The following is a 15905-nucleotide window of genomic DNA, read 5'->3' as shown; positions in this document are numbered from 1 at the left end:
CATCTTTGTCATTTTCCCTGCTTTTTTCTTGTAGTTATTTTCTAACTTCATAGCATTATGGTCAGAAAAGATGCTTGATATGATTTAAATCTTCTTAAATTTATTGGGGCTTGCCTTGTTTCCCAATATACGGTATATTTTTGAGAACGTTTCATGTGCACTTTAGAAGAATGCGTATTCTGTTGTTTTTGGATGGAGTGTCCTACAGATAACTATTAAGTCCATCTGGTCTAGTTTTCCCCTTAAATCCACTATTTTCTTGTTGACTTTCTGTCTGGATGATCTATCCATTAATGGAAGTGGGGTGCTGAGGTCTCCTACTATTATTGTGTTGCTGTTAATTCCTCCTTTTAGATCTGTTAATAGTTGCTTTATGTACTTTGGTCCTCCTGTATTAGGTGCATATATAAATATGAGTGTTATGTCCTCTTGGGGGAATGCTTCTTTTGTCATTATACAATGCCCCTGTTTGTCCCTCTTTGCCTTGATTACCTTGAAGTCTACTTTGTCTGATATAAGGATGGCAACACCTGCTTTCTTTTTTTTGCCATTAGCTTTGAGTATTGTCTTCCATCCCTGCACTAAGCCTGTTTTTTGTTTTTTGAGGAAGATTAACCCTGAGCTAACTACTGCCAGTCCTCCTCTTTTTGCTGAGGAAGCCTGGCCCTGAGCTAACATCCATGCCCATCTTTCTCTACTTTATATGTGGGACGCCTACCACAGCATGGCATGCCAAGCGGTGCCATGTCTGCACCGGCGAACCCTGGGCTGCCAAGAAGCGGAACGTGCGAACTTAACCACTGAGCCTCTGGGCCGGCCCCTCAAGCCTGTGTCTGTATTCAGTGCTAAGATGTTCCCAGAGGCAGTATATTGTTGGGTCTTGTTTTTGAATCCATCCAGCCACTGCATGTCTTTTGATTGGAGAATTCAATCTATTTACATTTAGAGTGATTATTGATATATGAGGTCTAATATTGCCATTTTATCACATTTTCCAGTTGTTTTGTATTTCCCTTCTCGTCCTGTGTATTTCCGACTGCCAATTCAGTTTGGTGGTTCTCTATGATGCTTTTCTCAGTATTTATCATTTGTGTCTCTGTTTGGATTTTTTTTAGTGGTCACCGTGAGGTTTGTATAAAAGATGTCATAGATGAGATAGTCCATTTCCTGATAGCCTCTCATTTCCTTAGTCTTAGGAAGCTCCATTTTTGCCTTTTCCTGGGATAAGTTATGCTGGCACAACTTATTCCGTTTTCTGTTGTAAATCTGTGATTACAATAAAGTGACTATAGTTAGTTTTGATGTTTTCCTCCCCTTTATCCTTAATGTTATAATTAACTGCTTCCTGGCCTGTTCTGATAGAGAGCTGCAATTTTCTAATTTTGCCTGTTTATCTCCTTGTTTAAGGCTCTGTAAACCCTTTTTTTCAGGTATTAGGGCCTTGTTGATCACTTCTTGTAGGCAGAGTCCTGTGGAAATGAACTCCCTCAGCTTTTGTTTACCTGGGGAAGTTTTTATTTCTCCATCATAACTGAGCGATATTTTTGCTGGATAGAGTATTCTTGGCTGAAAGCTTTATCTTTCAGAATTTTGAATATATCATTCCATTCTCTCCTAGTTTGTAAGGTTTCTGCTGATAAATCTGCTGAAAGCCTGATAGGGATTCCTTTGTGGGTTATTTTCTTCTGCCTTGCTGGCCTTAATATTTTTTGTCATTGACTTTTTTCTTTTCTTTTCTTTTTTTTTTGAGGAAGATTGGTGCTGAGCTAACATCTGTGCCAATTTTCTTCTTTTTTTGTATGGGATGCCTACCACAGCATGGCTTGAGGAGCAGTGCTAGGTCCGTGCCCAGGATCCAAACCTGTGAACTCCAGGCCGCTGATGCAGGGCGTGTGAACTTAACCACTATGCTGCTGGACTGGCCCCATCATTGGCTTTTGATAGTTTTAATATTATACACCTTAGAGAAGATGTTTTTACACTGATGTAATTAGGAGTTCTATTCACTTCATGTACATTCAGTTCCTTCCCCAGGTTTGGGAAGTTCCCAGGTTTTCTTTCTTTGAATAAGCTCTCTGCTCCTTTCTCCCCCTCTTCTCCCTCTGGAATACCTAAAATCCTTACGTTGCATTTCCTAATGGCATTGGATATTCTCGGAGAATTTCTCCATTTCTTTTTAGTCTTAGTTCTCTCTCCTCCTCCACCGGAAGCATAAATTACCAATTTTGTCCTCCATAATATTGGCTGTGTTATTAAAGATTGCAGATTTTTCTTTATCTTGTTCATTGTGCTTTTTGTTTTTAAAAAAGAATCACACCTTTATTTTTTTTGGTGAGGAAGATAGTCGCAGAGTTAACATCCATGCCAATCCTCCTCCACTTCGTATGCGGGACACTGCAACAGCGTGGCCCAATGAGTGGTGCACAATTCCATGCCTGGGATGCAAACTCATGAACCCTAGCCAACACCAAAACGGATCAGGTGAACCCAGCCACCAGGCTAGCCCCTGATCTGTTGTGTTTTTCATCTCCAACATTTCTGATTTTTTAAAATATTTTCAAACTCTTTTGTGAAGAATTCTCTGTTCATTAATTTTATTCCTGATTTCACTGAATTGAGTTTTCCTGTCACTCGTCGAGTTTCTTTATGATAACTATTTTGAATTCTCTTTCATTTAGATTGTAAATTTCTGTGACTTCAGGATTGATTTATGGGTAGTTGTCTTCCTTCCGGTCTGGAGTGTTAATATACCTCTTCATGATATTTGATAGGATTGACTTGTGCTGTTGCAGTGGTAGTATCTGGTCACAGATTCTATTACTGCCACGGTGTGTGGGGGCTGGCCAGAAGCTGTGTATTCTGAGCCTGCTGTGATCTCTGGCAGCTGTGCCTGTCCTTTGGAAGCTGTACTGACTGGGGCCCATCTGCATTTGCCCACTGTCCGCTGCTGCTTTACACACGTAGGCGCAGGTGCTCTGGTGGGAAGGGGCAATTTCTTTCACATGCAATACCAAGGGCACTCTCACTCGGCACTCACTGTCTGCCCTCCTGGGCTTCTTGGCTTTCTGAGCAGACTGCTTAGCCTCCTCAGTGTGGAGTATTCCCACAGACTGGGAGGCAGCTCTGAGAGTGAAGGCATTCCTGTGGAGGGCTGCCCTTTCCCCGTCTCCTCTCAGAGTCACATGCTGGCTGCCATACATGGTCCTGTGGCCTAGATCGCTGCCATTTGGTAGGGAGAAGAGCTCTCCTTACCTTCTTCCACTGCCTTCTGTGTGGTCCAGCACCTCCACCTTAAGATGTATGGCTGCATGGATCTCCCAGATGTCTATTGTGTTGTGTGAAGTTCCTGTTGGTTTATGAATGTCCTTTTCCATTCTATCTTAGGGAGGAGAGACTAAGGGAAATGCTCATGCCACCATGATGCTGACATCACTCTATGTCAATCTTCTTTTGGCTTAAGCCAAAAAGAGCAAACTGAGCTAAGAGCTGTGGCAATCTTCCTTTATTTTGTATGTGGGTTGCTGACACAGCATGGCTGCCACCGAGTGATGCAGGTTTGCATCCAGGAACTGAACCCAGAGTGGAGCACGCCGAACTTAACCACAAGGCCCCAGGGCCAGCCCTTGGTGCAACCTTTTTTATTTTTGCTTTACTGATAGGTGAAAAATGCTATGTCATCAATGTTTGAATCTGTATATCTTTGATTGTGAATGCAATTTCACTTTTATGTTTATTAGTCATTTATGGATTTCTCTTGTATCCTTTTTATGTCCTTTGCCGATTTTTTTTTTTGAGGAAGACTGGACCTGAGCTAACATCTGTGTCAGTCTTTCACTATTTTTTTTAATGTGTGATGCCACCACAGTGTGGCTTGACAAGCGGTGCTAGGTCCGTGCCTGGGATCCAAACCCATGAACCCTGGCCGCTAAAGCAGAGCATGCAAACTAAACCACTACGCCACCGGGCCAGCCCCGTGCCCTGATTTTTAATGGGTTGTTAGCTGACTTACTGCTGGAAGACAGTTTCATGTTTCTGTACATCCTGCAAACAGAAGCACAAACTACCTTTTTGTTCCAGACTATCTTTCCAAGGATATTTGTAAACAGCCTTGAATATACACAATGTCTCTCTCGGGAGCACAGGACAGCTTTGCTTACTGCTTGTTATAAAAAATTCAGGTTCCCTAAGATGAGGCTCCTCAGCTGTGATTCCTCAGTTGTGGTCCAAATCCACTGTGTTGGCAGCATCCACCAGGACCCCTCAGCATTGTCCCCATGGGACTTGGGAGGCAAGGGGGAACTGACACAAACATGATGCTCATGCTGTTGCTATGGTATGCATAATAAAGTTCTTTATCTCTGACCCAGCATCCATGAAATGGTATAGGCTGACTTGCAAATAGACAAAATTTAAGACACTTTACAGTTATTAACACATTGATTTTTAAGATTCTATTAAATACTAAATAGGGTAAAATGTCAGATCCTTCACAGTTCTTAATTTTTTTAAGATCCCATCATAAATTGAAGAAATTGGTCTATTACATGTGATGCCAATATTTCCCATTTTGTTAATATTTTCTTTTGACTTTGATTATAATTTTGGGGGGATGAGGGGCAGGCAACAGAATTTATTTTTTAGGTGGTAATTTCATCAATTTTCCTTGAAAGCTTCTGGGTTTTGCTTAGAAAGATATGTATACCCACTTCTAAGATGATCGTTTCCAAGTTTTCTTCTATACTTATTCAGTTTAATTTTTCTTTCTAATTCTTTGATCCATCTGGAATTTATTTTACAGTAATGAGTGAGGTAGAGATTTACCTTCATTTTCTCCCTCAGGTGGCCAGTGAATTATCCTTATGCCATTTATTAATAATTCTTCTTTTACCCAACTAATCTGCAATATGAGTTTACATATACTAAATTTCCACCTGTATTTGGGTTTATTTTTGGACTTTATATTCTGTTCAACTGATATTTCTGTCAAACTCACTATCAGTAACAAACTGTTTTAATTACCAATGTTTGATGACACATTTTAATATCTTGGCATCTTTCTTTTTAAAGACTTTTTTTTACAGCAGTCTTAGGTTCACAGCAAAATTGAGGGGAAGGTATAGAGATTTCCCATATACCGTTTACCCTTTCAGCATTCTTTTTCTATAAACTTTTATGGCTTGTCTAGTTTCCTCTTGAGAATCCAATGACGTTTTTATTGAAACCCATTAATGTTCACCAATATCTGGTTCTCTTCTGATTCCTGCACATATGAAAGATTATACTTCTTTGCCTCCTTGCATGTAGATGGAGTCATGTGGTTAGTCTGGCCAGTAGCATTCCAGGCCAAAACATTTAATTGTTGGAATGTAACTCCTTTCTTTTCCTGCCACATCCTCTGAGGGTGGTGTTTTCTCCAGAAGGTGGAGCTCCAAGGTGACAGAACCGTGGAGAGACTGGATCCCTGAGCAACTATGTGGGCAGAGCCTCTCGCCAGCCCACAATGGAAATGTAGCATGATTGAGGAAAAAACTTTTCTTGGGTTTGCTATGGGATTTCAGGGTTAATTTGTAACTGCAGCAAACCCAGGCTGTTCTGACTAACATAACCATTACATTTATAGACTAATTTAAGGGAGAACTGCCATATTTATAACACTAAGCCTTCCTATTCAGTAATAGAGAATGTTGCTATAATTAGATAAATTTTCTTCAATATCCATCAAAACTTTAAAGTTTTTTAAATACATTTCCTGTTAAGCTTATTTCTAATTGTTATACGTATTTCTATTGCAATTATAAATGGAATCTTCATTATCTTTTATTATCTTTTTCCTCACTATAGAAATAGCTTTTAAAAAATTATATTAAAATACATGCCCATTCCAAAAAAATGTTTTGGAACAAAAAAGTAAAAACAATACATAAAGTAAAAATCATTTGAAATCTCACCAGAGTACATTAATCATTATTAATAGTTTGGCAATCATCATTTCATGCATCTCATGTGTATATATACACACACACACACACACACACGCCATTACATTTTCTAACTTGAAATTTGTACATAGGATAGCTACTTCTAATACATTAGCATTATAACAGGCACTTTATTGAATTTTTATTGTTTCTAATCGTTTTCCAATTTGATTTTCTTGAGTTCTCTAGGCTTATAATCACATCTATGCAAATGAAGAGAACTGTTGTCTCCTTTCAAATTTTTATATTCTTTTATCTTGTTAATTTGCACTGGCTAAGATATCGAGAACAACAGTAAATATAGTGGTGATAATGGACATTCTTGTCTTATTCCTGACTTTACAGGAAATGCAAAACTCATGTTTGCTATGCAGATTCTATCTTAGGCAAAGGTTCACTCATAAGAAAATAGTATGTGGATAAAATCAAATCTCAACTTGATTTTATACTTAAATAATAGAGAGTAGCATAGTCTTGGTTAATTTGAAAGTTACTTTGACTATATAAATATGTCTAATTATTTCATCTTTATCACAAGCATAATAAAAAGGCATACAAACCTCTCCTGCTGACAACTTCTCTCTCACATTTTTCCAATAAATATCTTTATTTTCAGTGTTAGTGAAAAAAAGTAGCCACTCTGCAAAGTCTTCTTTTCTCATGAAACTCAAACCTTTAGAGAATTGAAGGAATTCCATTTCTTGGATCTCCGCTTGTAAATTTTCCATAAATCTAAATGTTAAAATACAAAATTGATATGAGTAACTAGTGGCCTTCAGCCTTAATCCTGTAAATGGGATTGCAAAGCCCTTCCGCACTACCTACTGAGTGGCTGGCCTCTTGATGCAATGACTCAAACGAAGCATTAGTGCTGTGCAAAGGGCTGCGGGCAGCGGGAGGAGGTGGAGAAGCTGATTCAGTGCAGCACTTGCTTCAGGCTGTGACTCTCCATACTCAGTTTGTTTGTGCAAATTATACCTGGCAACCTACGTTCTGATAAACTTAAAGACTTAAACAATTATGTTAAATGTTGCTTTGATACATCCACAGCAATTTTTTCCCAATATAGTAAAATTATCAATAATCAGGGAAACTTAAAATTCAGTTGGGATACTGCTTTTAGAATGTTAATCATGATTAATGTTTCCTAATGTTTTTCAGATAGCAAAGTTGATCAATGTAATCAATGGCTTTGCATCAAAAGCTCAGATTTACTCAAAAATGCTTACGATATTTTGGACAATAACATGTCTATACGACACAACGTTCTTTTTTAATAAAAACAACATGACACTTTGATCAAACTCATTAACAGCTTCCTGAGAAAGGTACAAACAGGAGGGATATCAGATTAAAAAATGTTTTCTTTGAACAAGAATTTAGAAATGTTGCACTTGATTTATTTATAACCTAAATCATGTGAAAAGTACTACTGTCTCCATGAATTTTAATATGTTGTAGATCCCTTTATGGAGATCGGCACCTTTCCACATGTTAAAACATCTGTATTCTCTCTCATATCACAATTTAATGGAAATATACAAAGGGTGAAAAAGAGGTATATTCCAGCTCAATGGGAGAAAAACTATCACTGTTAAAAAACTACTTGCTTTAGATTAGATTATACATCCACCCCATAAACCTTAACAGCGTCAAGAAAGAGTCTGATTTTAGGCATCTATGTGGTAGCTAAGGGTCTTTTACCTACAAAATTTTTTGAATGCATTGTATACAAAGATTTACCAGTAATACGTGTCTTTCTACGTCAAAGTAGAATTTTATCTAAAATTTGAAGCATTCCAAGTTGGACTGATAGATCAACAAGATCTTCTACTAATATGCTTTATCTTTTGTTTTACTGCGTACTGTGATGACAATCAATTTATTCTTACTAGGATTGTTAAACGAATGCTTTACTTGTAAATAAGTGTACAGTGAATTAGGGAAGTACAAAATATGGTATAAAAACATTACTAACTTCTTCCTTTTTCTTTTTCTTCAGACTCTGAGGCTGAAATATTATGAACTTAATTGCTGTTAAACTAGACAGATGTTCCTCAACTTAGGATGGGGTTATGTCTTGATAAACCCATCGTAAATAGAAAATATCCTAAGTTCAAACTGCATTTAATACACCTAACCTACTGATCATCATCGCTTAGCCCCGCCTACCTAAATGTACTCAGAACACTTACATTAGACTACAGTTGGGCAAAATCATCTAACACAAAGCTGATTTTATAAGAAAGTGTTGAATATCTCATGTAATTTATTGAATACTGTACTGAAAGTGACAGAGTGGCTGTCTGGGTACAGAAGATTGTCAGCATTTTGGCAGTTTACCCTTGTGATCGCGGGGCTGACCGGGAGCTGCAGCTCGCTGCTGCTGCCCAGCATCAGGAGAGAGGATTGCACAGCACATCACCAGGCCAGGAAAAGACCAAAGTTCAAAATTCAAAGCACAGTTTCTACTCAACGTGTTATCACTTTAGCACCACTGTAAGTCGAAAAATTCTAAGTTGAACCATCGTAATTCAGGGAACCATCTGTACATTGTCTAGTTTAAGCTACTTTCGTCTTAACTAATTATACTAGCTTTGAAGAACATAAGTATATTTTATGACGACAATCTTCTCTAAGTCTAAAATTACAGATCGTGCTATGACATGAAAATTTGGAACAGGATATTGGACATAAATACATGAATTAAAGAATGTATAGTATATGTAAGGCCACCAAATGCATTCTGAACACATTATATAGTTTAAAAATTAGTGGATTAATTGGAAACAATGGGAAAAATCTGCTTTTCCTTATCTGGGGTTTTTAGGCCAAGGCATACTGAAGCTGCTCAGACCAGCTGTGCGAGTCCATTGTGCGTGTCTTCTCACCTCTACTTCATGCCCGGCAGCTTGAAGCTGGCTTAGGAGACTATTTACACTACTAATTGGCAAATGCTACAAATCAGGGGTGTTCTTCTTCAGAGTTGACTGTTAAATATATTTACCAGGACACCACTGCTTACAGACATCTTTGAATTTATAGAAACTCTTTGTGAATTTAGAACATTTTCAACAAGTAATTGGTATTTCACACTTTAAAAAAATTCCAGTCCTAAAAAGTACATCAGTAGCAATATCATTCTAACTTTTCCTGATGAGAAACTTGAGACTAATTTTATTCCCTTTCTAACCATTTCCCTAATATATCTTAAATTGCAGAATTATTTTCAGTTTTAAACATTTATTGGAATAAAAAATGAGCTCAAGGGGCCAGCCCAGTGGTGTGGTGGTTGGGTCCATGTGTTCCGCTTCAGCAGCCTGGGGTTTGCAGGTTCAGATCCTGGGTGTGGACCTGTGCACTCCTCACTGGGCCACACTGCAGCAGCGTCCCACATACAAACAGTAGAGGAAGATTGGCACAGATGTTAGTCCAGGACCAATCTTCCTCACCAAAAAAAAAGAAAGAAAGAAAAAAAGAGGTCAAATGTACCACATGGAAATAAACTCAGGGATTATTTCTGGTCACTGTTTTTAAGGGTAACCATTAGAGTTTAAAAGAAATGCAAAAGAAAAGGCCCCAAATAAAGTAGGAGAGAAGAGGAAAAAAAACCCAGGAAAGACATAATAAAACAAAGAGGTACTGATGCAGAGTGGGTAAATGCCATTAACAGCTGCCTCATGATCAACATTTTTTTTCCCTGAACTATATATATGCTGACAAAGAACTGAATTTTCACAATTAAATTACCTGTTGATTTCATATCAATGAATAAACACCAAAATTCCAGGAGACAGAACTTAAATTATAATTTACTTTTTATTTAGATGGTTAAGTGGTACTTCAGTTGGAAATCTTTAACTAGTTGTAAAAGTAAAAACAACCCCAAACAAACCACACATTTATCCACATGCTCCCCTATTAAGTGATGTTTCTCTTGACACGTGGCAGTATCTACCTACATGTCTGTCCCTCTGGTCACCTGATCCAGCACCACTTCCTTGAAAGCTCACTCAGGGCACCAAACCACCTGTCAGGGAACTGCGAGATTAACTCGCTCAGAAACATTGTGACTACTTAAACCTCGCAACACAAACCTGGGTCTGAATAACACCTCTTCAGTTTCCAAGGTATATGACCCTGGACCAGTGTCATAAAATCCCAGTTACAAAAAGGGAAGCCTATCTCATTCTGTAAGGACAGGTGAAGTAATACATGTAAAATACTGAGACAAATGCCAGGCACACAGTAAGCACTCAACACAGTAGCTTGATGGCACTGAGGATGGACATAACTATCTTTTCCTATTCATCCTTACTCAAGCCCAGACTCCATTCTCAGCTGCTTTGGCTGTTCTCTTGACCCCATCTTCAGCTCCCTTAGGCTGCTGAAGGCCTTCTTTAGGTGTAACTTGAAGAAAACCATACAATAACTGCACATAGAGGTACTAGCATAAATTCATGGTCTATGCCTTCAATCGTGTTCTCAACCGTTCCAGACACCCTTCTGCTGGCCTAGAAAACTCTCTTTTTATTTCACACAGTGGCTATTTCAACTCCTTCGCACTCTACAAATTTATCTCACTGGTTTTTTATTTGTCCTCAGAAGATGACCTTGCCCCAACTTCTCAGGGAAACTAGAAATCATTATTTAGGAAATTCTCTCATTTTCTTGCTATCACTCCAGAAATGTAACAGCATCCAGGAAAACGAAGTCCCTTTTCCTGTTGATGGCTAACTTATCTAGCTATACTCTGCATTCCATCTACATCCCCGTATTTCCTCCTTTGCAGGGACCCTGCTCCTGTGGTTATTCCCACTGACTTCTGTATTCAGTCTTTTCCTCTTTACATCATCGTTTAAACATGTGGGGAAAACTTTCTCACACTCCTCTCCTGCTATTGCCCCCTCTCTTCCTTTTGTAGTCAATCTTCTTGAAAGAGTTATCTGTATTTCTTTTTCTACTCATACCTCACTCACTCCTCAGCCCGCTGCACTCTGGCTTCTGCCTCCACTGACAGTGTGTAAGCTCTGTTCATCATTTTCTTGCCTCAGTTCGCTCTTACTTGTGTTCTCCAGCTCAGTGAATAGGTATCACAGCACTCAGTGGCTCCAGTCAAAAACCAGACGTTATCTTTGATTTCTCCCTCTCTCTTCATCCAATCAGTTACCAAATAATAATTTCCTTCTCCTAAACAATCCCGTGGACTCTGCCCCTCCTCTTTATTTTCGTGGCCACCACCTTGCTCTAATCACCATCATCTCTCCTTTATTAATACAACAGCCTCTAACAGATCTCCTTGCCTTTTGTTTGACTTCCTCAGCTAATCTGCTGAATCTGACAATCACCTTACTCTCCTGTTTAAAAAGCTCCGATGGCTCTCCACTGTTCTCATCAAGGTATCAAAAACCTTCATAATTCTGCCTATGTTTACCTTTCCACCTTTCTCTCTTGCCAGTCTCCCCTTTAAATTTCTGCTTAAGTCACAACGAACTTCTAGTTTTTGAATTTGCCACGTCTTCTCTTACCTTCATATATATTATTTTACCTATTTAGTAATTGTGGGTTCAGACAACGCTGGGTTGATAAGTCTTACCAATTTTGCAAATATGGATTCTTTTCCTAATTGGGAAATTAAGAAAATTAACTACCTGGACAGAGCAGGTAGTTAACGTATTGTCTATCTACATTACATCAATTAAACTATTCTAAGGAACGACAGTAAACTTAAAATAATTTTCAGAATTTTTTTCTAACTTAGACTAAATTCATTGTGTATTGGCAGCACCACAGGATGAAGCTATTTAGCACTGAATATTCATATTATCAGTCAGTCTGTAATCAAAATTTAGGGCAGAAAACAGATGGCAAGATGGTGTTTCTTCTCATGTCCTCTGATGGGGGAAATTTTTTGCTAGGGTTAAAGGTTAAATAAAAACATCAATATTTTGTAAAGTAAAATTCAACTTGGAGATTTGAACAAAATTATTGTTTTACTGGAGTGCAAAACAGATTTTTTAAATAATTATTTCTTAGTGCAAAGTCTATACTTACTAAGAAACATTTCTGTTCCAGATATGTCTTAGTTTTTTTGTGTAAATGAAGAATTTAAATTTACTTAAATTTCTATAATTAATAATGCATGAAAAATGGAATATTGACTGGTTAAATTTGATAGCAATATCTTTTGCTATATATATAGTTTTTGCTTTATAACTGTGGATTTCTTGATAAGTTTAATTACATTACTAGCATATTTCCAGAAGACTTATAAGGACTAGGGATCCTTCATTAAATTCATGTGAATTCTCAATATTTTGTCTTAAGTGACTACGAACTACTACTGAATTTTCAAATTAAAAAATTGGTAACAAAATTGAAAAGAGCTTGCCATCTCTGATGAAAAATAAAAGTGGGGTCTAGTTTTCTGTTCTAACTTAAAAAATTCTCCTATCTGAATTTTAAAGCAGTCCGTCCTTGGGGGAAAAAAGACAATGAGAATGCCACACTTTTATTTTGGTTTTGAAGTTTTTTTAGATGTTGAATTGAGGAGCCTTCTGGGAAAGAGATTGAGGATATTTCAAGCTATCTTAAGCGAGAGAGCTGGGGAAATGCAAACAGAGAAAAAAACCAGAGAAAGGTAACTCCCTAAGGAGAGAGATCTGGTAGCTGGAAAACAAGCTGCTCGAGCCTCTGAAAATAAGTTACTATGAGTTTGGCGCATATTCTGCATGTATACCACGCATGTGTTACGTTCTGTGTACTCTGATATAGAGTGTCTCATTTAATTCTCAAATCAAGCTCAGACTTTTCGGATGGGGGACCGAATATAATGTAAACGAAAGCAGAAAGAATAGAATAAAGATTGGGAAGAAAGATACTTGCATGAATTAGAGATTTCCTGTTTTCTTTTACTAGATTACTATAACTTATGATTTTATAGCTTACTTTTAGATTTACTCACAACACTGTAAAACAGGCAGGACAAACGTAAATTTTTAAAGACTAAAAGAAGGCACGCGATTTGCCTAAGACCATACTGCTAAAGGCATACACGTTGGAGATACTGCGAGTTTGGTTCCAGACCACCGCAATAAAGCAATTATCACAATAAAGTGAGTCTCACAAATATTTTGGTTTCCCAGTGCATATAGTTGACACTATACTGTTGTCTATTAAGTGTGTAACAGTATTATGTATAAAAAAACAATGCACATACCTTAATTAAAAAAATATTTTATTGCTAAAAGAAATGCTAACCATCATCTGAGCCTTCAGTGAGTCATAAACTTTTTGCTGTTGGAGAGTCTTGTCTCAATGCTGATGGCTGTTGACAAATTAGAGTGGTGGCCGCTGCAGGATGGGGTGGCTGTGGCAATTTCTTAAACTAAGACAACAAGAAAGTTCGTCACACTGACTGACTCTTCCTTTCACAGACGATTTCTTTGTAGCATGAGATGCTGTTTGATAGAATTTTACTCACAGTAGAACTTCTTTCAAAATTGGAGTCAACTCTCTCAAACTCTGCCACTGCTTTATCAACTAAGTTTATGTAATATTCTAAAAGCTTTGTTGTCATTTAAACAATCTTCACAGCACCTTCACAAGGAGTTGATTCCATTTCAAGAAACCACTTTCTTTGCTCCTTCCCAAGAAGCAACTCCTCATCTGTTAGAGTTTTATTATGAGATTGCAGCAATTCAGTCACATCTTCCAGCTCCCCTTCTAATTCTAGTTCTTTTGCTATTTCCATCACATCTGCAGTTACTTCCTCCACTGAAATCTTGAACCTCTCAAAGTCATCCACGAGGGCTGGAATCAACCTCTTCCAAACTCCTGTTAAGGTTGATATTTTGACCTCGTCCCATGAATCATAAATGTTCTTAATGGCACCTAGAATGGTGAATTCTTTCCAAAAGGTTTTCAATTTACTTTGCCCAGATCCACTGGAGGAATCACTATCTATGGCAGCTATAGCCTTATGAAACGTATTTCTTAAATAATAAGACTTAAAATCAAAATCATTCCTTGATCCATGGGCTATATAGAATGGATATTGTTTTCGCAGGCATGAAAACAACATTAATCTCGTTGTACATCTCCATCAGAGCTCTTGGGTGACCAGGTGCATTGTCAACGAACAGTAACATTTCGAAAGGAATCTTCTTTTTTACAAGCAGTAGGTGTAAACAGTGGGCTTAAGATATTCAGTAAACCATGTTGGAAACAGATGTGCTATCATTCAGGCTTTGCTGTTCCATTTATAGAGCACAGGCAGAGTAGATTTAGCATAATTCTTAAGGGCTCTGGGATTTGGGGAATGGTAAATGAGCACTGCCTTCAACTTAAAGTCACCAGCTGCATTAGCCCCTAACAAGAGAATCAGCCTGTCCTTTGAAGCCAGGCATTGACTTCTCCTCTCTAGCTATGAAAGTCCTACATGGCATCTTCTTCCGATACGAGGCTGTTTCGTCTACACTAAAACTCTGCTGTTTAGTGTAGCCGCCTTCATTAATGATCTTAGCTAGATCTTCTGGATAACTTGCTGCAGCTTCTATATCAGAACCTGCTGCTTCACCTTGCAGTGCTATGTTCTGGAGACCCTTCTTTCCTTAAACTTCATGAACCAAACTCTGCTAGCTTCAAACTTTTCTTCTGCAGCTTCCTTACCTCCCTCAGCCTTCAGAGAACAGAAGAGAGTTAGGGCCTTGCTCTGGATTAGGCTTTGGCTGAAGGGAATGTTGTGGCTGGTTTGCTCTATCCAGACCCCTTTCTCTGTATCAGCCATAAGGCTGTTTCACTTTCTTATTATTTATGTGTTCACTGGAGTAGCACTTTTCCCTTGCATTTACAACTTGGCTAGTTGGCGCAAGAAGCCTAGCTTTTGACCTATGTCAGCTTTTGACACGCCTTCCTCACTAAGCTTAATCATTTCTAGCTGTTGATTTAACGTGAGATGTGTGACTCTTCTTTTCTCTTGAACACTTAGAGGCCACTGTAGGGTTATTAATTGGCCTAATTTCAATATTGTCATGTCTCAGGGAATAGGGATGCCTGAAGAGAGGTCGAGAGATGGGGAAATGGCTAGTTGGTGGAGCGGTCAGAATGCATACAACATTTATCGATTTAAGTTTGTCATCATACATGGGTGTGGTTTGTGGTGTTTCCAAACAATTACAACAGTAACATCAAAGATTACTGATCACAGGTCACCATAACAAATACAATAAAGAAAAAGTTTGAAATATTGCGAGAATTACCAAAATGTGACACAGAGACACAAAGTGAGCAAATGCTGTTGAAAAAATGGCACCGATAGACTTGCTCGACACAAGACTGCCACAAATCTTTAATTTGTACAAAGAACAACGCAGTCATGTGTCGTTTAATGGCAGATACGTTCTGAGAGATGTGTCCTTAGGAAATTTTGTCATTCCAAGAACATCATAGAGTATACTTACACAAACCTAGATGGCATAGCCTACTACACACCTAGGCATGATGGTACTAATCTTATACCACCATTGTATATGTGGTTCGTCACTGACTGAAATGTCGTTACATGGCGTATGACTGTATCTGTGAAGCACAATAAAGCAAAGAGCAATAAAAGAAGGTATGCCTGTATTAAATAGCAGAACTAGGATTTAAACTTATTTGTACCCCAAGTCCAGTGCTCTTTCCCTTGTATATGGCTATCTCACTTCTAAACTTTTGGTACTTGTTAGTACTTCTAATTGCTTATTAAAGTGTAAAGTGGTTTTTTTTTTTTTTTTGGAGGATTAGCTCTGAGCTAACATCTACTGCCAATCCTCCTCTTTTTGCTGAGGAAGACTGGCCCTGAGCTAACATCCATGCCCATCTTCCTCTACTTTATATGTGGGACACCTACCACAGCATGGCTTGCCAAGTGGTGCCATGTCCGCA

General features: G+C 38.2%; 1 protein-coding gene across 1 annotated transcript in view; it reads right to left on the bottom strand.

Moving 5' to 3' along the window:
- The window catches only part of MICU2 (mitochondrial calcium uptake 2), a 132498-nt gene that overhangs the window by 13554 nt on the left and 103039 nt on the right, over positions 1–15905 (bottom strand). The window contains exon 9 of the mRNA XM_046664499.1: positions 6539–6710. Within this exon, the coding sequence (XP_046520455.1) occupies positions 6539–6710 (172 nt within the window). The remainder of the gene's footprint in view (positions 1–6538; positions 6711–15905) is intronic.

This window comes from Equus quagga, chromosome 6 (genome assembly GCF_021613505.1).
Source record: "Equus quagga isolate Etosha38 chromosome 6, UCLA_HA_Equagga_1.0, whole genome shotgun sequence".
Taxonomy (NCBI): domain Eukaryota; kingdom Metazoa; phylum Chordata; class Mammalia; order Perissodactyla; family Equidae; genus Equus; species Equus quagga.
Note: the sequence above shows the minus strand (reverse complement) of the source record. Positions and strands in the feature narration are given on the sequence as shown.